The sequence below is a fragment of the Spermophilus citellus genome (genome assembly GCF_964194105.1).
Source record: "Spermophilus citellus genome assembly, chromosome: 3".
NCBI classification, from domain to species: domain Eukaryota; kingdom Metazoa; phylum Chordata; class Mammalia; order Rodentia; family Sciuridae; genus Spermophilus; species Spermophilus citellus.
The window spans coordinates 116,183,439-116,200,417 of NC_138184.1; the positions used below are offsets into that span (position 1 = coordinate 116,183,439).

The 16,979-nt window shown below is 46.8% G+C and overlaps 1 protein-coding gene across 5 annotated transcripts in view; it reads left to right on the forward strand.

Moving 5' to 3' along the window:
* Window positions 1-16,179, forward strand: part of KREMEN1 (kringle containing transmembrane protein 1) — a 68,980-nt gene extending 52,801 nt beyond the window's left edge. The window contains exons 5-10 of one of the 5 annotated variants that reach the window (XM_081283646.1): window positions 3,397-3,550; window positions 6,151-6,285; window positions 8,222-8,554; window positions 9,362-9,523; window positions 10,815-10,899; window positions 13,196-16,179. In XM_081283646.1, the coding sequence (XP_081139772.1) occupies window positions 3,397-3,550; window positions 6,151-6,285; window positions 8,222-8,554; window positions 9,362-9,523; window positions 10,815-10,899; window positions 13,196-13,364 (1,038 nt within the window). In that variant the 3' untranslated portion in view covers window positions 13,365-16,179. Of the gene's footprint in view, window positions 1-3,396; window positions 3,551-6,150; window positions 6,286-8,221; window positions 8,555-9,361; window positions 9,572-10,814; window positions 10,900-13,195 lie in introns of all 5 variants that reach the window. The other 4 variants (XM_081283645.1, XM_081283647.1, XM_081283648.1 and 1 more) reach the window with 4 other exon arrangements.
* Window positions 16,180-16,979: the final 800 nt, after the last annotated feature.

Below are 16,979 nucleotides of genomic sequence, written 5' to 3' on the forward strand. Positions count from 1 at the left end.
TTATGTAATTTCATTTATATGAAACATACAGAACAGGCAAACCCCTAGGGACAGAAAGTAGGTTAGTTATTGTCAGAGGGTGTGAGATGGGAGGAATCAGAACTAATTGAAATCAGTACAGGGACTCTTTGGGGTGTTAAATGTTCTAGAATTAGATAGTGATGATGGTTGAACAATATTGAGTATACTAACAACTACCTAAATGTACACTTTAAAATGGTAAATTTTATGTAATGTGAATTATATTTCAGTTTTTAAAAAGAGCTAAAACAACTAAACTGCTAGGGGAGAAAATGTGGAAAATCTTACATTGGGTTAGATAAAGATTTTTTAAATAGAAGACAGAACCACAAATAAGCAAAATTCAATAAATTGGACTTATCAATATTAACAATGGAATCTAAGAGTCCAGAAAATGGAACAAAGTTAAGAAAATGGAACACAAGCCACAGGAGAAAGCAGTTGCCGAATCTCTATATCTGATAAAGGACTTATATATAGAATATATAAAGAATCTAACAACACAATAAGAAAATTCAGTTTAAAATGGACAACATGCTTGAACAGATGTTTCATCAAAAAATGATATATGGCTAGTCAATAAACACATTTAAAAAGATGTTTAGCATCACTAGTTCTCAGGGAAATACTAAAAGAACTAAGAATTGATAAGGATGTGGAGCAAGTAGAAGTCTTATAAACTACTGTTAGGGCCAGGCACAGTGGCAGACACCTATGAACCAAGAGGCTCAGGAGGCTGAGACAGGAGGATCACAAGTACAAGGCCAGCCTCAGCAACTTAGCAAGGCCCTAAGCAACTTTGTGAGACTCCCATCTCAAAAAATCAAAAAGGTGGGGTTGGGTCAGTGGTAGAGCACTTGCCTAACATGTGTGAGACACTGGGTTCGATTCTCAGCACTGCATATAAATAAGTGAATAAAATAAAGGTCTATCAGCATCTAAAAAAATATTTTTAAAAAATCAAAAAGGCTAGGGATGTAGCTCAGTGGTATATTGCCCCTGGGTTAAATCCCTAGTACCCCCTCCCAAAAAAAAAAAAAAAAACATAAACTATTGGTAGGAATGTAAAATGGTACAACCTCTTTGGAGAAAGTTTCTTATAAAGTTAAATATATACCTACCTTACTATTCAGCAGTACCACACCTGGATATTTACCCAAGATAAATGAAAAGCTATGTTCATAGAGACTTAATCATTAATATTAATAATAGCATTATTCATAATAATACCAACCTATAAATAACCCAAATGTCTATTAACTAATGGATAGATAGACAAATTGTGGTATTGTATATCCATGCTGTGGACTACTGCTCAATGATAAAAAGAAAAAATATACCTGCCAACCTGAATAAGTCTCTAGAACATCATGCTATTGAAAGAATTTTAGCACAAAAGACTTTATATTGAGCAAATAGATATTGGGTCCTAGATCTAAATCTAAAATGTAAAACTACAAAAGTTTTAGAAGAAAATCTTTTTTTTATAGAATACTTTTTTTAAAAAGTTTTTATTTATTTTTGTGTGGTACTAGGGATTGAACTCAAGGTCTCATACAAGCTAGGCAATCTCTCTACCACTGAGCTACAGCCCCAGCCCCAGGAGAAAAAAAAAATTTTTTTAATTTTTCTTAGTTATTTATGGACACAATGACTTTATTTTGTTTATTTATTTTTATGTGGTGCTGAGGATCGAACCCAGTGTCTCACATGTGCAAGGCAAGTGCTCTGCCACTGAGCCACAACCCAGCCCCAGGAGAAAATTTTTGACCTAGGTTTAACCAAAAAGTTCTTAGGCATGATACTAAAAGCAAGACATGTAAGAAAAAGAACTGATAAATTTTAATTTTAACTTTATCAAAATTAAAAACTTTAGCTCTATAAAAAATACTATTATGAGAATAATAAGACGAACTACAACCTGGAAGAATATATTTAGAAATAATTTATAACCAGAATGTGTAAAAAAGCAAACAAACACACACTCAACAACTATTAAAACTAAGTAGTGGGCTGGGGTCGTGGCTCAGTGGTAGAGCATTCGCCTAGCACATGTGAGGCCCTGGGTTCGATCCTCAGCACCACATAAAAAAAAAATAAATAAATAAAATATTCTTTAAAAAAAACAAGTAGTAAAAAGCTAAACAATATAGTTTAAAAATGAGCAAAACCTAGATAGATAACTTCACAAAAGAGGATATAGGGATGGCAAATAATCATATGAAAAGATACTTAATGTCACTGCCTTTAAAGCCATGCAAATAAAGACCACAGTGAGACACCATTACACAGGTATAGAATGGCTACGATGAAATAGACAATAAAAAATGCTGACAAGGAAATGGATTTGTGCAAACAAATAATTGCATACATCATTATTGCAGATGCAAAATGGTAGTCATTCTGGAAACATTTGGCAGTTTTTTTTTAAAAAAGTTAAATGTAGGGGTGGGGTTGCGGCTCAGTGGTAAAGCGCTTGCCTTGCACATCCAAGATGCTGAGTTCAAGCCTCAGCACCATGTAAAAAGTAAATAAATAAAATGAAGGTATTGTGATCCAGCAATCTTATTCCTACTTATTACCTTAGAGAAATGAAAATCTACACAGATGTTTATAGCAATTCTATTCAAAGTCATGAAAAACTAGAAGTAATCCAATAGATGAATTAACTATGGCAAATCTATGCAACAGACTGTCAGCAATAAAAAAGAGTGAACTTTTGATACCTTTACCAATTTGGATGAACCTTGAACACATGCTGAGTGAGAAAAGCCAGTCTTAAAAGTGTATGTTCTGTATGATTCCGTTTTATTACATTTTTCAAAAAGACAGAACCAATATTAGAAAACTGGTTGTCAGTGATTGTGGGAGGGGAAGGGTCTTCTATAGCAATGGTACAAAGAAACTTACTGGGATGGTGCAACTGTTCTGTACTGGTGTTTGCACAAATCCATGCAAATATTGAAATGTATAGAACTGTCTACCAAAATACTACATAGTAATATAAAAGATGGAATGAAAAGTTTAACTGGGGCCTATAATGAGCTTACCTGGCACAGGGTAAACAATATGTTTAATGGTTATTATTATAAATGTTTCAAATTTATGGAATTTTCTCCACCTTAAAGCATAATTAAATACAGTAGAAATGCCAACATTCAAAAGGATACCCATTGATGGGGAGATAGGCTGTTGGTCTATGGTGGTGTGCAGCTACTAGTCAGCTTGGGATTAAGAGAGGGGCCAGGAGAGGTGGCAGGGGAAGGGTGGCCTGGGAAGATGAGGATGATTGCTGGGGCCGACCCTGCCAGGTTCCTCCGGGCCACCTGACACCGCTGATAATGCTGCCCGTGTGCTGCTTCTTTGTTGTGGCAGTTTGCCGGCATGGAGTCAGGCTATGCCTGCTTCTGTGGGAACAATCCTGATTACTGGAAGTATGGGGAGGCAGCCAGCACCGAGTGCAACAGCGTCTGCTTCGGGGATCACAGCCAGTCCTGTGGTGGTGATGGCAGGATCATCCTCTTTGACAGTAAGTATGCCTTGCACCCATCACTGCCCAGGGCACAGGAACGCTTGGACCAGGGCAGCAAACCTGCCCTCTCTTCCATGGATCCATTCGTTCACTTGTCAGTGCCATAGGCCAGGCACTGCCCAGGCCCTGGGAATACAGCATGGAACATTCAGACTCAGCCCCTGCCCTCTAGAAGGGAGGACAGATGGTTGACAAGTGATCCACTACTCATGCTGAGCACTGTGAGGTGGCGTGGCCCATTGTGAGCTGCTTAGAAAACCTGGAAGAGATAACCTTTCCAGTTTTACGTTACTTGCCGTGGCTCACTCTGCCATGCGTCTAGTGAGAAAACAGGAGCAGAGTGTATGGATTTGCTTCTTCTTTTTTTTACCTTAAATTGAATGCAATGTTAATTCAAAGAGGGAGGATGGAAAATGGACATTAAGTGTTGATAGTGATATGGAGAAATTAGCCCCTTCTACATCACTGATGGAAATGTAAAATGATGCAGCTGCTTTAGAAAGCAGTCTGGCAGGACCTCAAAATGTGGGACATAGCCAGGAGGGCATAGTGGCACAGACCTTTAATCCCAGCAATGCAGCAATGCAGGAGACTAAGGCAGGAATAGCGCCAGTTCTAGGCCAGACTCAGCAACCTAAGGAAACACTGTCTCAAAATGAAATTTTAAAAATGGCTGAGGATGGAGCTGGGAGCACATCCCCGGCCCCCATTTAACCCATTTTCATTGAGCTCCAGCTATATGTCAGATAAAGTTATATTTTTGTGGTATAATACCTTTACTAGAGGTATCAAATAGAGACAGTCTGTCTTAAAGTGAGCCATTTAGCAAGTATCGCCTTTCATACTGAAAGTATATCTACAAGGTAGTTAATACTGGTATACAAATATGCACTAAAATGAATTAATTATAATGAAAATAATTACTATTTATGGAGTGCTGGCTGTGTGCTAGACTTGATTCTGAGTGTTTTTTTTTTAATATTTTGTGTTATTAAATTGTCCCAACAACCCTGTTGATAAGAAAACTAGAATCAAAATATGAAGTAAATTACACTTAAGCTAATGAATGCCAGAGCCAAGATTCAGATTGTTTTTAGTCACTAGAATCCCTATTATTAACAGTAATAAAATAGGTCATAATAACTGAACCATTTTCATGCTTTAAAAATATGTGAACAGGCCAGGTGTGGTGTACACCTGTCATCCCAACCAGGGCAATTTAGCAAGACTCTATATCAAAAATAATAAGAGAAAGAGACTGGGGACATTTCTGGTTTAAAAAAAATTTTTTTAATAAAAAAAAAATTCCCAGGTGTTCTGGTTATTTTCAGAGTGGCCTTTCAGCTCTGCAAAAGCTGCCCATCTCAGACTGCATCTACCCAAGGATTGAGAAGGGTTGACTATATCAAATGACCAGCATTAGGTTGTGTGTGTGTGTGTGTGTGTGGTCATTTGATATAGTTACATAGATGCGTTTTGTTTTGTTTTGTTTTTTACTTTGTTTACCTTCTGTGTTTCATTTTGAATAATTTCTATCTACCTATCTTCAAATTTATTCTTTCCCTAATTCTGTCTAGTTTGCTGATGAGCCCATCAAAGGAATGCTTCATTTCTGATATTGTTTTACTTCTACCATTTATATTTGCCTCTTTTTTATAGTTTCCGTATCTCTGCTGAAATTTCCAGTTCTATTTTTTCACTAGGTACTAACTGCATCCATCGTGTAGTCTCTGTGTCTGGCAGTTCCAGCATCTGGGTCATTAGCAAGTCTGGTTCTGTGGTTGGTTTTATCTCTTTTTTTGCGGTGGGGGGGGGGAAGCAGTGTGGTGCTGGGGATTGAACTGAGCCCCACCCCCAGCCCTATTTTGTATTTTATTTAGAGCCAGGGTCTCACTGAGTTGCTTAGTGCCTTGCTTTTGCTGAGGCTGGCTCAGCCTCCCACTCTGCTGGGATTACAGGTGTGCGCCCTGGCCCCGCTGGCTTTCTCTCCTAACAGTGAGTCTTATCCACCCCTCTCTATGATGCTAAGGGCAGTAGCCTTTTCACCTGGGCTGGCCTGCTTAGTGTGCCAATTAAACCAAACTGCCAGCAGTGGTGCCAGGCTTGGGTTTTGTTGTTCTTGCATCGCTCTCAATGTACACGAAGCTTCAGAGTCCTCTGGTGCCGGCTGCTGCTATTACCTGTGCTTAGTGTGGAGCCTGAGGTGCCAGTGGGTTTGCTCAGTGTGCTTTTCCCATCGTCAGCACTGAGCAGTCCCCTCTGTGTCACAGAGGGGCTCTTTCTCCACTTTCTTTTCCTTCCTCAGAGGTGACTCTGGTGCTTGTAACTTGGTGCTGTGCTCTTCGGGGAGGTCGGAGGAGCTTCCTAGTCTCCCTGCCCCATCCTCAGGACATGATATTGAGCTGCAGGAGGGAGGCCTTTTTAGTGTTCCCGCACACGTGTTCTCTCCCTGGATGCCAAACACTGTCTTGGTTTGTGGTGGACCTTGGGAGTTTCCCGCCTGTCCCCAGGAGTGGCAGACCTCTGCTTTGCTGGATCCTGGGCCCAAGAGGCTCAAGGCAACCAGAGGCTAATGCCTTTGCTTCTGCTTTCCCTAGAGCAGTGGATTCTTTGCCTGGTTATTTGGCAAGAGGAAGGAGGGGTTTTGCATCTATCCTTCTCCAATGAGCCAGGAGCAGGAGGGCTTGCTGCCCTCTCCAGCATCGGAAGGCCTTTGCATCCTTTGAGAGGAGGTAAAGGATGCAATTACTGTTTCATGCTTGTCTCTCAGTGGCAGCCTGTCACCTCCTGCACACCTTTGCCACCAAGGGGCACGCTGACTTGCTGCCTGATCCCAGTCACTCCTCACAGCATTTGATGGATGCCTGTGCAGAAGAGCCTGCAACAGAATGTGTCTGGGGCTCACGGCTACCCTCAATTGAAAGGGAAACCCATACCCAGTCTTTAAGAATTTGTTAAAATTCGGGCCTGGGGATTTAGCTCAGTGTTGGAGCACTTGAGTAGCACATGTGAGGCACTGGGTTCAAGCCTCAGCACCACATTAAAAAATAAACAAAATAAAGATATTGTGTCCATCTGCAACTAATATATACACACTTTTTTTTTTTTTAAAGAATTTGTTAAGGGCTGGGGTTGTGGCTCAGTGGTAGAGCACTTGCCTGGTATGTGTGAGGCACTGGGTTTGATTCTCAGCACCACATATAAATAAATAAATAAATAAAGCTCCATTGACAAATATATGTATTCATATAAAATTTTTTAAAAAAAGAATTTGTTAAGGGATGAGGTTGTAGCTCAGTGGTAGAGTGCTAGCCTAGCATGTGTGAGGCACTGGGTTGGATCCTCGGCACCACATAACAACAAATTAATTAAAGGTATTGTGTCCATCTACACCTAAAAAAAAAGTCTTAAAATAAAAGAATTTGTTAAAATTCTGGCTGCTAGTATGGCAATATGTAAAAACGTGGATATGTAACCGATGTGATTCTGCAATCTGTATACGGGGTAAAAATGGAAGTTCATAACCCACTTGAATCAAATGTATGAAATATGATATGTCAAGAGCTTTGTAATGTTTTGAACAACCAATAATTAAAAAAGAAAAAAGAAAAAAACATATTCAACAAAAAATTGCGAATTAGTAAGAGAAAAAAACAACAAAACAAAAATTCTGGCTGCTTTCTTCTTACTTGCTTCTGTGGAGGTCACCTCTTCCTCCCATATTCTGTCACAGATGAAACCATTTGTGTGGCCTGACTCTCCTTGGAAGAGCTTCTTGCTTTTTAGAGTTATAGGATGAGAAATCAATGTATTCTTTTCTTTTTTTCCATGCTTCAGATTGGACCCAGGGCCTCACAAGCTAGGAGATACATCCCAAGCCCTGGCAGCATATTCTTGTTTCTCTTTGTGCCCCACAGGGACACAGAACTTTCCTAAAGCCTGCTTTCTAACTCCCCAGCCCCCTGCTGCCCCCCAAGGTCTTGTTTATACTTCACCATGTAAGAGAGGAAGTGGTTGTGTCTCCTTCCTAGAGCCTGCCAATCAAAAACAGGCGCCCAGGGAAATCAGATGTGCCCAGTCAGAGCAATGAGAATCTAGGATTCCCCCAGGCAGAAAGTCATTTCTTGTGCCAGTTTCCTGCTTGAGAAATGAGTGTGGACCCCTCCTGTGCTGCCCCTCTGGGGTATCGGGGACACCAAGCAGCTGTGGAGCCATTCCTTTTCCAGAACTTCACCTCAAGTGCCTCCCCTGCCAAGAGATCCCCGTGTTTCCACATGTCCTCGAGCCATCCTGGGGTGCAGGAGCAGGTGCTTTCCCCAGCCTGGACCTGAGAGAAGGGAGGAGCCTGGAAGGGAAGGGTGGGATCAGGTGGCCCTGCCAGTCCCGCACCCAGACTCTCTGACTCCAGCACAGCCTAACTGCTGTGCTGTGTGCTGGTGCTCAGGTCTCCTGGGCCAAAACAAAAAAGTCTCCACAGTCATTTGTTCAGGGTTTAAGTGTTTCATTTTGTGATTTGATCCTGAAACCTGAGAAGGTCTGGCTTTAGAGATAAAACAGTCCCCAAATGGGTCACATTGCTTAGGAAGAGTTCTGTTTGTGCCAGCTTTGGAGAGCGAGTCCAGTAGCCAAGACCCAGACCCAGGCCTGCTGTCTCCTTGTCTTCTGCAGCTCTGGTTGGCGCCTGCGGTGGGAACTATTCAGCCATGACATCCGTGGTGTATTCCCCGGATTTTCCCGACACTTACGCCACAGGACGAGTCTGCTACTGGACCATTCGGGTTCCGGGAGCCTCCCACATCCACTTCAACTTCACCTTGTTTGACATCAGGGATTCTGCAGACATGGTAGAGCTGCTGGATGGCTACACCCACCACGTCCTGGTCCGTTTCAATGGAAGGAACCGCCCACCTTCGTCCTTTAATGTCTCTCTGGATTTTGTCATTTTATATTTCTTCTCCGATCGCATCAATCAGGCCCAGGGATTTGCTGTCTTATACCAAGGTGAGACACCCTCAGCCTGCGTGCCTCAGCTTGTTTTCCCACGAGGGTGACTTTCTAACCAAGTGGTTCTCATCAGGTGGACAGGAGCTACTGACTCCACCCCAGATTACCCCAGCACTACAGCCCCCTCCCCCCTCCCCACCTCCCGTTGCACAACTTGATAATGTTTCAGTTTTGCATTTTAGTAGCTTTAATGACAGTTTTTGTGGAAGGGCTAAAAGAATAATGAAAAGAAAGAGCTGAGATTGGTAGAATTGAGAAACTTGCAAGAGGTCACTCAGTCCATCCTCCTGCCTCTAAACTTCCCAGCCAGTCCCAAAGACTGGTTGATCAGCTTTCTTCAAGCCCTTCTAAAGTGGAGATGTCCCCTGTGGCCCTCTGGTGTGAATATATGTATGCTAGATGTGACTCTTTATCAACACCTGAGAAACATGGAAGGTGTGAACCCTCATTGAGGTAGTGTGTGCAGCAGATGGCTGGGAAGAGGCCTCGCCTGCTGTGGGACAGTCGTGAGGAATAGGTGGGATTGGGGTCTAGAGATAGGAAGAAAGAGGGTCTTCCAGGCAAAGGGAGATCTGGCTGCCAAGCACAGGGTTGGGAAACAAGAAATCATCTAGATTCTTCCCTCTGCCTCTTGCAGGCCCACAGCCAGAGCCTCACGGTTTTGCTTTGGGACCAGCAGGACCAGTGGAAGGAACCCTACCCAGAGCAAAAGGCCTTCTCTTTATAACTAAGGCTTCCTCCTTCACCTTCTGCTTCCTGTTGTGTCCATCAGCTTTCCCCCCATAAGCCCTTTTGATCTTCCAGCTGTCAAGGAAGAACTGCCACAGGAGAGACCCACTGTCACCCAGACGCTGGCCCAGGTGATCACCGAGCAGGCCAACCTCAGCGTCAGTGCTGCACGCTCCTCCAAAGTCCTCTACGTCATCACCACCAGCCCCAGCCACCCGCCGCAGACCGTCCCAGGTAGCAGTTCCTGGGCACCATCAGTAGGGGCTGGCAGCCACAGAGTTGAAGGTAGTGCTCTTGGCAGTTACAGAAACAAAAGAGCTCTTGGGTGTTTCTCATTCAGAGGCAGGTTGGGGTATAGCCTTTGTGACCTCTGCTTTGTCCTGGCCTTGGAGATAAATGTTCTCATTAGCAGTTCCTTTGTCCCTAGGAAAACTCGCTCACTTCCAAAGATACAGTCTATGTGCCTTTTGTACATTGTGATTCCTTAGCTAATTGTGTCTTAATAAATCATAATCATAGATAATCATAGATTAATCTTTGTAGAGCCCCAGGTTGTAATTCCAATGGCATTTGCAAGAGCTTCATTCATTCATGCATTCCAAAGATCTACAGGGTCTGAAGATGTAGCTCAGCAGAAGAGCACGTCCCCAGGTGTGAGGCCCTGGGTTCGATCCCTAGTACCAAAATAAAAGGATAAAGACACATGTGGGGCTTGGCGTGTAGCTCATTGGTACAGCATGTACTTAGCATGAACAAGGTCCTGGGTTCAATCCCTGACACCAGAAAAAAGCCAAACGATAAATGAGTGCTTCTGTGGAGGCCAGGCCCTGTCCTAGGAACTAGACTGTCCACTGACCCAAATAAATCCCTGCCATCCTGTGACCTCTGGGTGGGAAGAAAAAGACAAGAAGCAAAATTAAAAACCTGATCATGTTAAGAGCTGTGTCATGTAGGAGAGGGATGGAGTGGTCTTTAGTTCTTCAGCTAACTTGGCTGGGTGCGTACTTGGCTGGGTGCGTACATGCCTGGTCCCATTTTCTGCAACAGAACTAGCACCTATATGAGCTGCTAGAGCTGGAGAGGACTGTTGGTGCTGGCAGCCTAGAGGTTCTCACGTTTCTCCCCTGTGCCTGACAGGACCCACCATGGAAGGTCAGGGAGGAGGCCTCTGCTATGCTCGTTCCTTGTCATTTGGTGGTGGATTTCATAGATCACACACCTCGTTGCCTGAATGAGAAAACTGAGGCTCAGAGACTTGATGTAACTCGGTGGCACAGTGACTCCTGTGGTAGAGACAGAATGTACCCACCCTCTGACTCTGAGTCCAGTGTGCTTTGTATCATACCGAACAGGGCAAGGTACTGAGAAAGCTGGGGTCCATGCTCAGCCCAGCTTACAGCTGCCTGCTGCTGTCTGCCCCCCATCTGCCATGGGGGCTCCTTTTAGATCTGCACCCCCAAGCTGCAGACCTCCTTTGGACCTTGAAGCACAAACATGTTCAGTGGACCCTTGTCTTTTGCACTTGTAGGATGGACAGTGTACGGCCTGGCGACCCTCCTCATCCTCACGGTCACAGCCATTGTTGCAAAGATACTTCTGCATGTCACGTTCAAGTGAGTACAAGAGAGTGCTGCCCGTTCCAGGAAGGGGAAGCCTCATAATGCCTTTTCTTCTGGGCTTCGTTTGTCTGGGTGCAGTTGTCACTTCAGAACACGATTCCAAAGTCCTGAGTCCTAGACATTCCTCCTCCTCCTCAGAGTGAAAAGTACAACTGGACAAATCTCACTAAGTAAGGTTTGAGGGACGGAGGGATCGAGTTTGCTCCTGTGTCCACGGGATACAGTTTCAGTGGCATAAACAGCAACAATTTCCATTTTTTGGCATGTGCTAGTTCTTTATTGTGATATTTATGCAAGACTAAAGATTCCTAGGAAATACCACACATACTTCCTGACGTCTCCTGGAAATTGGGAGACAATCTTAGGAAGAGAATTCTAACGTTTTAGTAACCATTTCTTAATAATTACCTTAAAACAATTATTTGAAGGCTGGGGATGTGGCTCAAGCGGTAGCACGCTCACCTGGTATGCGCGGGGCGCTGGGTTCAATCCTTAGCACCATATAAAAATAGAAATAAAGATGTTGTGTCCACCAAAAACTAAAAAAAATAAATATTAAAAAATTCTCTCTCTTTCTCTAAAAAAAAATTATTTGAGAAGCTTAGAAGCATTATCCTTCAATTCTGACCAATTGGGGCAGAAAGTTCTTCTTCCCTTATTTTGCTGCTCAGGTTTAACAGTTCCACTTTCCAGGAAAGGGGCAATTGTGGGTGCCATTGATGTTTGTGACTTACAGAGACGAGTTCTAATTTGTTCTAGGCCTTGACTACCTTCTTTTAGTTCCTAGTCCAGCTCTTCCCATTACAAGGTCTTCCGGAACATTGATGTCCAGTGAAAGCCCCTTTTGGGGGGACCTTCTCACTTGCCCTCTGCCACAGACTTTTTTTTTAATATTTATTTTTTAGTTATAGGTGGACACAATATCTTTATTTTATTTTTATGTGGTGCTGAGGGATTGAACCCAGTGCCTCACGTATGCTAGGTAAGTGCTTTACCTCTGAGCCACAATCCCAGCCCTTTTTTTTTAAAGAATGATTTTTTTAGATGTCAATGGGCCTTTATTTTACTTGTTTATATGTGGTGCTGAGATTTGAACCCAGGGCCTCACACATGCCAGACAAGCATTCCTCTGCTGAGCTACAACCGCAGCCCATGCCACAGACTTTTTATACATTGAACACAGCCTCCTCTGTTGTCTTGTAAAGGCCACCTTTGGTCACTCTGGGATGACCTTACCTAGACATCTTCACCAGAGACTTGACATTTTTCAGTAGAAATAATGACCTTATTGTTTACTAAGCTCACTCTCATCTCTTTTACACACACACACACACACACACACACACACACACACACACAGAGTTGTCCTTCAAAATCCTTGGATGCTCAAATCCCTTATATAAAACAACAAGGTATTTGAATATAACATGCACATTGCCCTATGTACTGTATGCGTATAATATCTAATGTAATATAAATGCTATGTAAATAGTTGTTACACTGCATTGTTTAGGAAATAAACAATGGGAAAATAAGGAAAAGCATCTGTACATCTTCAGAATAGTTTCTTTTTCCAACTATTTTCATGTGTAGTTGGTTGAATCCACAGTTGCAGAACCTGTGGGTTTGGAGAGCCAACTGTATACATAGGTTTTAAAGGTCAAAATTCACATATTCTGGGGAAGCCCCTCAGGCCTAGTTCTGTCTTTGTGTCCCCTGCAGCAACAAGAGAGCAGGATACTTCCTGTAGGGTCAGGTGTCTCACAGCGTGACTGAGGCCCTAAAGTATGTACCTAAGTCCCCTCTGTTGGAGACCTTCTGAGCTGCCCTGCCCAGTGACCTTGGAGACTGACATCTGGAGTGTGCTGGGGCTGGAGCTGAAGGTGAGGGAGGATACTGCTTCAGGCAGAGGAGTTTTGCTCTTGCCCTGTTTTAGATGGGTGAGCTTCCAGTCAATAGCATTTGGGACAGAGTTCTTTAATTTAAAAAGAATAATTTGAAAATTCATACTCTCCCAGGCCACCCTTTTCCAGATTTGAAGAATTCTGCCAGTCAGAAAGTCTCTTATTGGTGCTGAGAAGGACTCTGCCCTGCTGCCCTTGCCTGCTGTCTGCTGGCTGCATGTCATCCACACAGTAGTCCTTCAGATATTTAAAGCTGGCCCTTAGGTCCTTCCTGGAACCCCAACCCACTGTGCATCCCGTTTCTTAGGACAGGTGTCTCATGAGATGGCAGATTGTTTGGGGGCTCTCTTCTGATCTACTTGAACTTTGTGGTTTTTGTTTGGCAGATCCCACCGTGTTCCTGCTTCAGGGGACCTCAGGGATTGCCACCAACCAGGGACTTCAGGGGAAATCTGGAGCATATTTTATAAACCTTCTACTTCAATTTCCATCTTTAAGAAGAAGCTCAAGGGTCAGAGTCAACAAGATGACCGCAATCCCCTTGTGAGTGACTAAAACCACACTTCCCAGAACTCGAGGTCCCTCTTGGGGCTCAAGGTTGTCGGGGTCGACCTCCCCTGTGGTTCTCTGACCGACTCTTCCCTGCCTCCCCTCCACCTCAGCCTTTTGGGGTACCCTTCAACACATTGAGAAGGGGCGCCAAGCTGCAGGGTGAGCCTAGTCCACTGCTCCTGCTTCACCAGCTGCGCTTAGGAGAGAGACCCAAGGGCTCAGGGCCAGGCCCTCCCTGCGTGTCTCTCTGGTCTAGCAACTGGGGGTGTCAGGACCGGGCTGAGATGACAGAGATGGCCACGCTGACACTGGGCTCAGGTTCATTCTAGATGACTGTTGGGTGATGGGTAGGTTTAGCATATGTTGAGTTTTTCTTGCTTCTTTATTTTGTCCACACCCAGATCAGTTTCCCCTGGTCTTCACAGTTTGGCACAGGACCAGACTGGGAGAATTCTCAGGTTCTTTTGAGGGCTGGCCTGGTCATGTACAAGCGTGGACTCCTGGGCATTAGCACCTGCCAAAATGTAAAGGGAGTCGGTGCTCCATACTTGCACTGGAGGTTTGCTCTCTGGGTGCTAGGCTAGGGTGGCCTGGAAAGGCCTGAGAGAGGGTCTAGGACCCCCATTCATGTCTTCCACACACAGGCTTCTCTCTAGAGGTTTTTTCCAATAGCTCACTGACCTATAAAACGTCCACTCATTCTCACGCCTCAGACTCTGCTGGGAGCGTCCTGGGCCCTCAGTACTTATGGATTGGATTTGTCCGCCTGGCTCCCCAGATGCCCTGGGTCCTGTGGAACCCACTCCAGGCCATTTTCTCCGCTCTCAGCCAACTCTCAGTTCAGAACAGGGAGTATAAAGACTGGCCCAGCCTCTGGGCAGCGTTGAGTGAGACCTGGGATGACAGTGCCTGCTGCAGTGTCTCTCATTGTGAAAGAAGGTTAAATAGATATATACCCTGAGGGCTGTGTGCTCTGCCCCTTATGGGGACTGAGAGGCCTCAGGAGTGACTCTGTGGGGCAGAAGAAGGTTCTCATCCCTGGCAACAGGCCACCTTGTCCCTCACACAGGGAGGCAACTGCGGAGATTGGTGAGGGGAAGGGAAAGTTTGGGACTGGAGGTCCTTGGAGGATAGGCCCCGAGACTGAGATCTCCAGCTGTAGCAGTGCTGGCCGAGAGAGAAGGCATCTTCAGAGGTCCCCGCTATCTGGAAGCTGGCTTTGCCCACAGCAGCTGGAAGAGTAGCCTGTGCCCTGAAGGGCCGCTGTCAAGAGTATGGCTGTCCTATGGGCACTCCGTCTGAGTGCTTGCTGTGTTTCTGGCTTCCTGGGTGCCCTCCTGGGCACTGTGCCTACCTCCCCCACATCCCCAGGCCACTGCCTGCTCTGGCTGACCTGGGATTCCCGCAGCCCATTGAACCCAGCTGCTCCTGGGAGAATGGAAGGTTGAATGGGGCCAGCTGAGAAGTGTCTGCAGGGAGAGAGGACATTCGGCAGTGCCAGGCCGGGGGTGCTCAGAACCAGCAGGTGGGGCAGTAAGAGGGAGGTGGGCAGTGTGTCCACAGGCAGGCAGGGTGCTACCCCAGCAGCCGAGATGCAGTGTGCTGAGAGCCCCGCTCCGCTCGCGTCCGTCTCCGCTGTCTGGAGGAAGGGTGACTATGCCAGAGCAGCTGTCCGCAGGCCCCTGGGCCTAGAGACAGGCCTTCACACCGAGTATCACTGGAAATAGACTGCCCGGCCTCTCTGCTCCTCGCTATTCATGGCTTTTGTGGAATCTCCTGTCAAACACAAGTGCCAGGTGTGTGCGCTCACCCAGGGCCCCGTGCTGTGAACAGACCCTCGCACAGCATGACGGGAATGTGGATCCCAGGAAGGGCTCTCCTGGCCAGAGGCATTTCTAACTGCCCCAGCTAATGCTGGTCACTGGGCTTGGCCTCCTGGAAGCCACCCCCCATCTGCCTCCTCACCCTCCACATCTCAGGATGCCAGGCCCTAGCCAGCACGTTATCTGAGCTGTGGCCCCAGCAGCCCCTCTCTAGAGACCCCAGGAAGGGCAGCAGTGCCCCGGGCGCCTCCTCCGGGTGGCCTGAAACAGCCCATACCTCCAGATCCCCTTCCTCTCCAGGGAGCAGCCCTAGAAACCCAGCCGCACCTCACCATAGCGTGGGGGCAGGGCTGTGAACCGTCCCAGGCCAAAGCTCCATAAACATCCGACTGTGGCCTTAGAACCTGTCAGCAGCATTCCCCAGAAGGCCCCTAGAGCCACTCAAACACCCAGGAAGTAAAGGACCCCAGAGGAGGTGAGGTGGGTGTCCAGGAGCACGCACTGTGGGAGGAAGTAAAATGCCTTGAGAAATGCCTGGAGCTGAGAGGAGAGTTAGGAAGTGACTGGAAAAGGGCGGCCCTGAGGCTCCGACCACGACACAGCGGAAGGCTCTGAAAGAGGCAGGGTTGTGCCCTGAAAGCACAGGAGGGGACAGAGCGTAGGCCTGTGAGCCTTCTCAGCCCTGGGCACTGCTGGCACCCAGGGCTGCCTTCTCAACATGTGCACCCACAGAGGGCCCTCACTAGCCATGCCTTCCACCTCCTGGGTGACTGCACCTCAGCCCTCTGGGGACCAGCTGCCTGGTGTCCAGCAGTGTCTCACAGTGTCCTTTGCCCTGGGAGAAGGCAGCAGGAGGCATAGGGTGCACTCTGTTCTTCCCCATCTGTTCAGTCACTTGCAAAGCAGAGAATAAACAGGAGTGAACCCCCTGCCTGTGCCCATGTCGGCAAGGACGGGTGAGGCCTCTTGGGCATGAGTAAGGTGACCGGGCGGGCGTGCTGACTTCTTCAGTGTGGATTCTGGCTCCAGACTCCGGTCAGCTCCAAGTCCACAGAGATCAAAGCACTTGTAAGTACAGCTGTCCTGGCCCTCGGGTTGAACCCCGTGGCGTGCCTGGGCCCCGAGCCAGCCTCACACCCATTGTCGGCCCAGGCAGGAGTCTGCCTGACCCCACTCAGGATCCAGATTCAGCCGCTGGGCAGACACGAGGGCACGCAGCATTGCCTGACCGCCACAGGCACCGTGCACTTAGTCTTCACCAAGCACTTAGCAGAAATGGCCTCCAAGACCCGGCCTTCCTGTCAGCTGAGGCCAGGCCGGGTCTCCCCAGTGACCACCCCGCCTCCATATCCGGGCACCTGGCTCTCCTTGGGTCCCGGTCTCCTGGGAGGCGGGGCGTTCGCCGTCTGCTTTGTTACTGCCTGGGTTCCGCCTTTCCATTGTTTCCTCTGTGTCTTTGTTTACCCTCCTCACTGTCTACCTCCTGGCCAGGCCTCAGCTTAGCTGCCCTGGTTTGGGGTGTTTTCCAAACCTCCAGCCACAGAGACTCCCCTCAGACTGGACAGCTGGGGAGACGGGGCTTCCCCTCTGCCCGCAGGCCCCTGGCGCCACCGCCCGGGCTCCTGTCTCCGCAGCTGGAGCCGAGCACTGGCTGGACAGAGAGGACAGGCAGAGGCGGCTCCTGCTTCACAGGGGAGGTCCCTAGGCGCACCTGGAGGCCCTCCTGCCTGTGCAGGGACCCCAGGGGGTTCTCATTGCACCAAGACCCTCCACATCCAAACTCACCCCCAGCAGG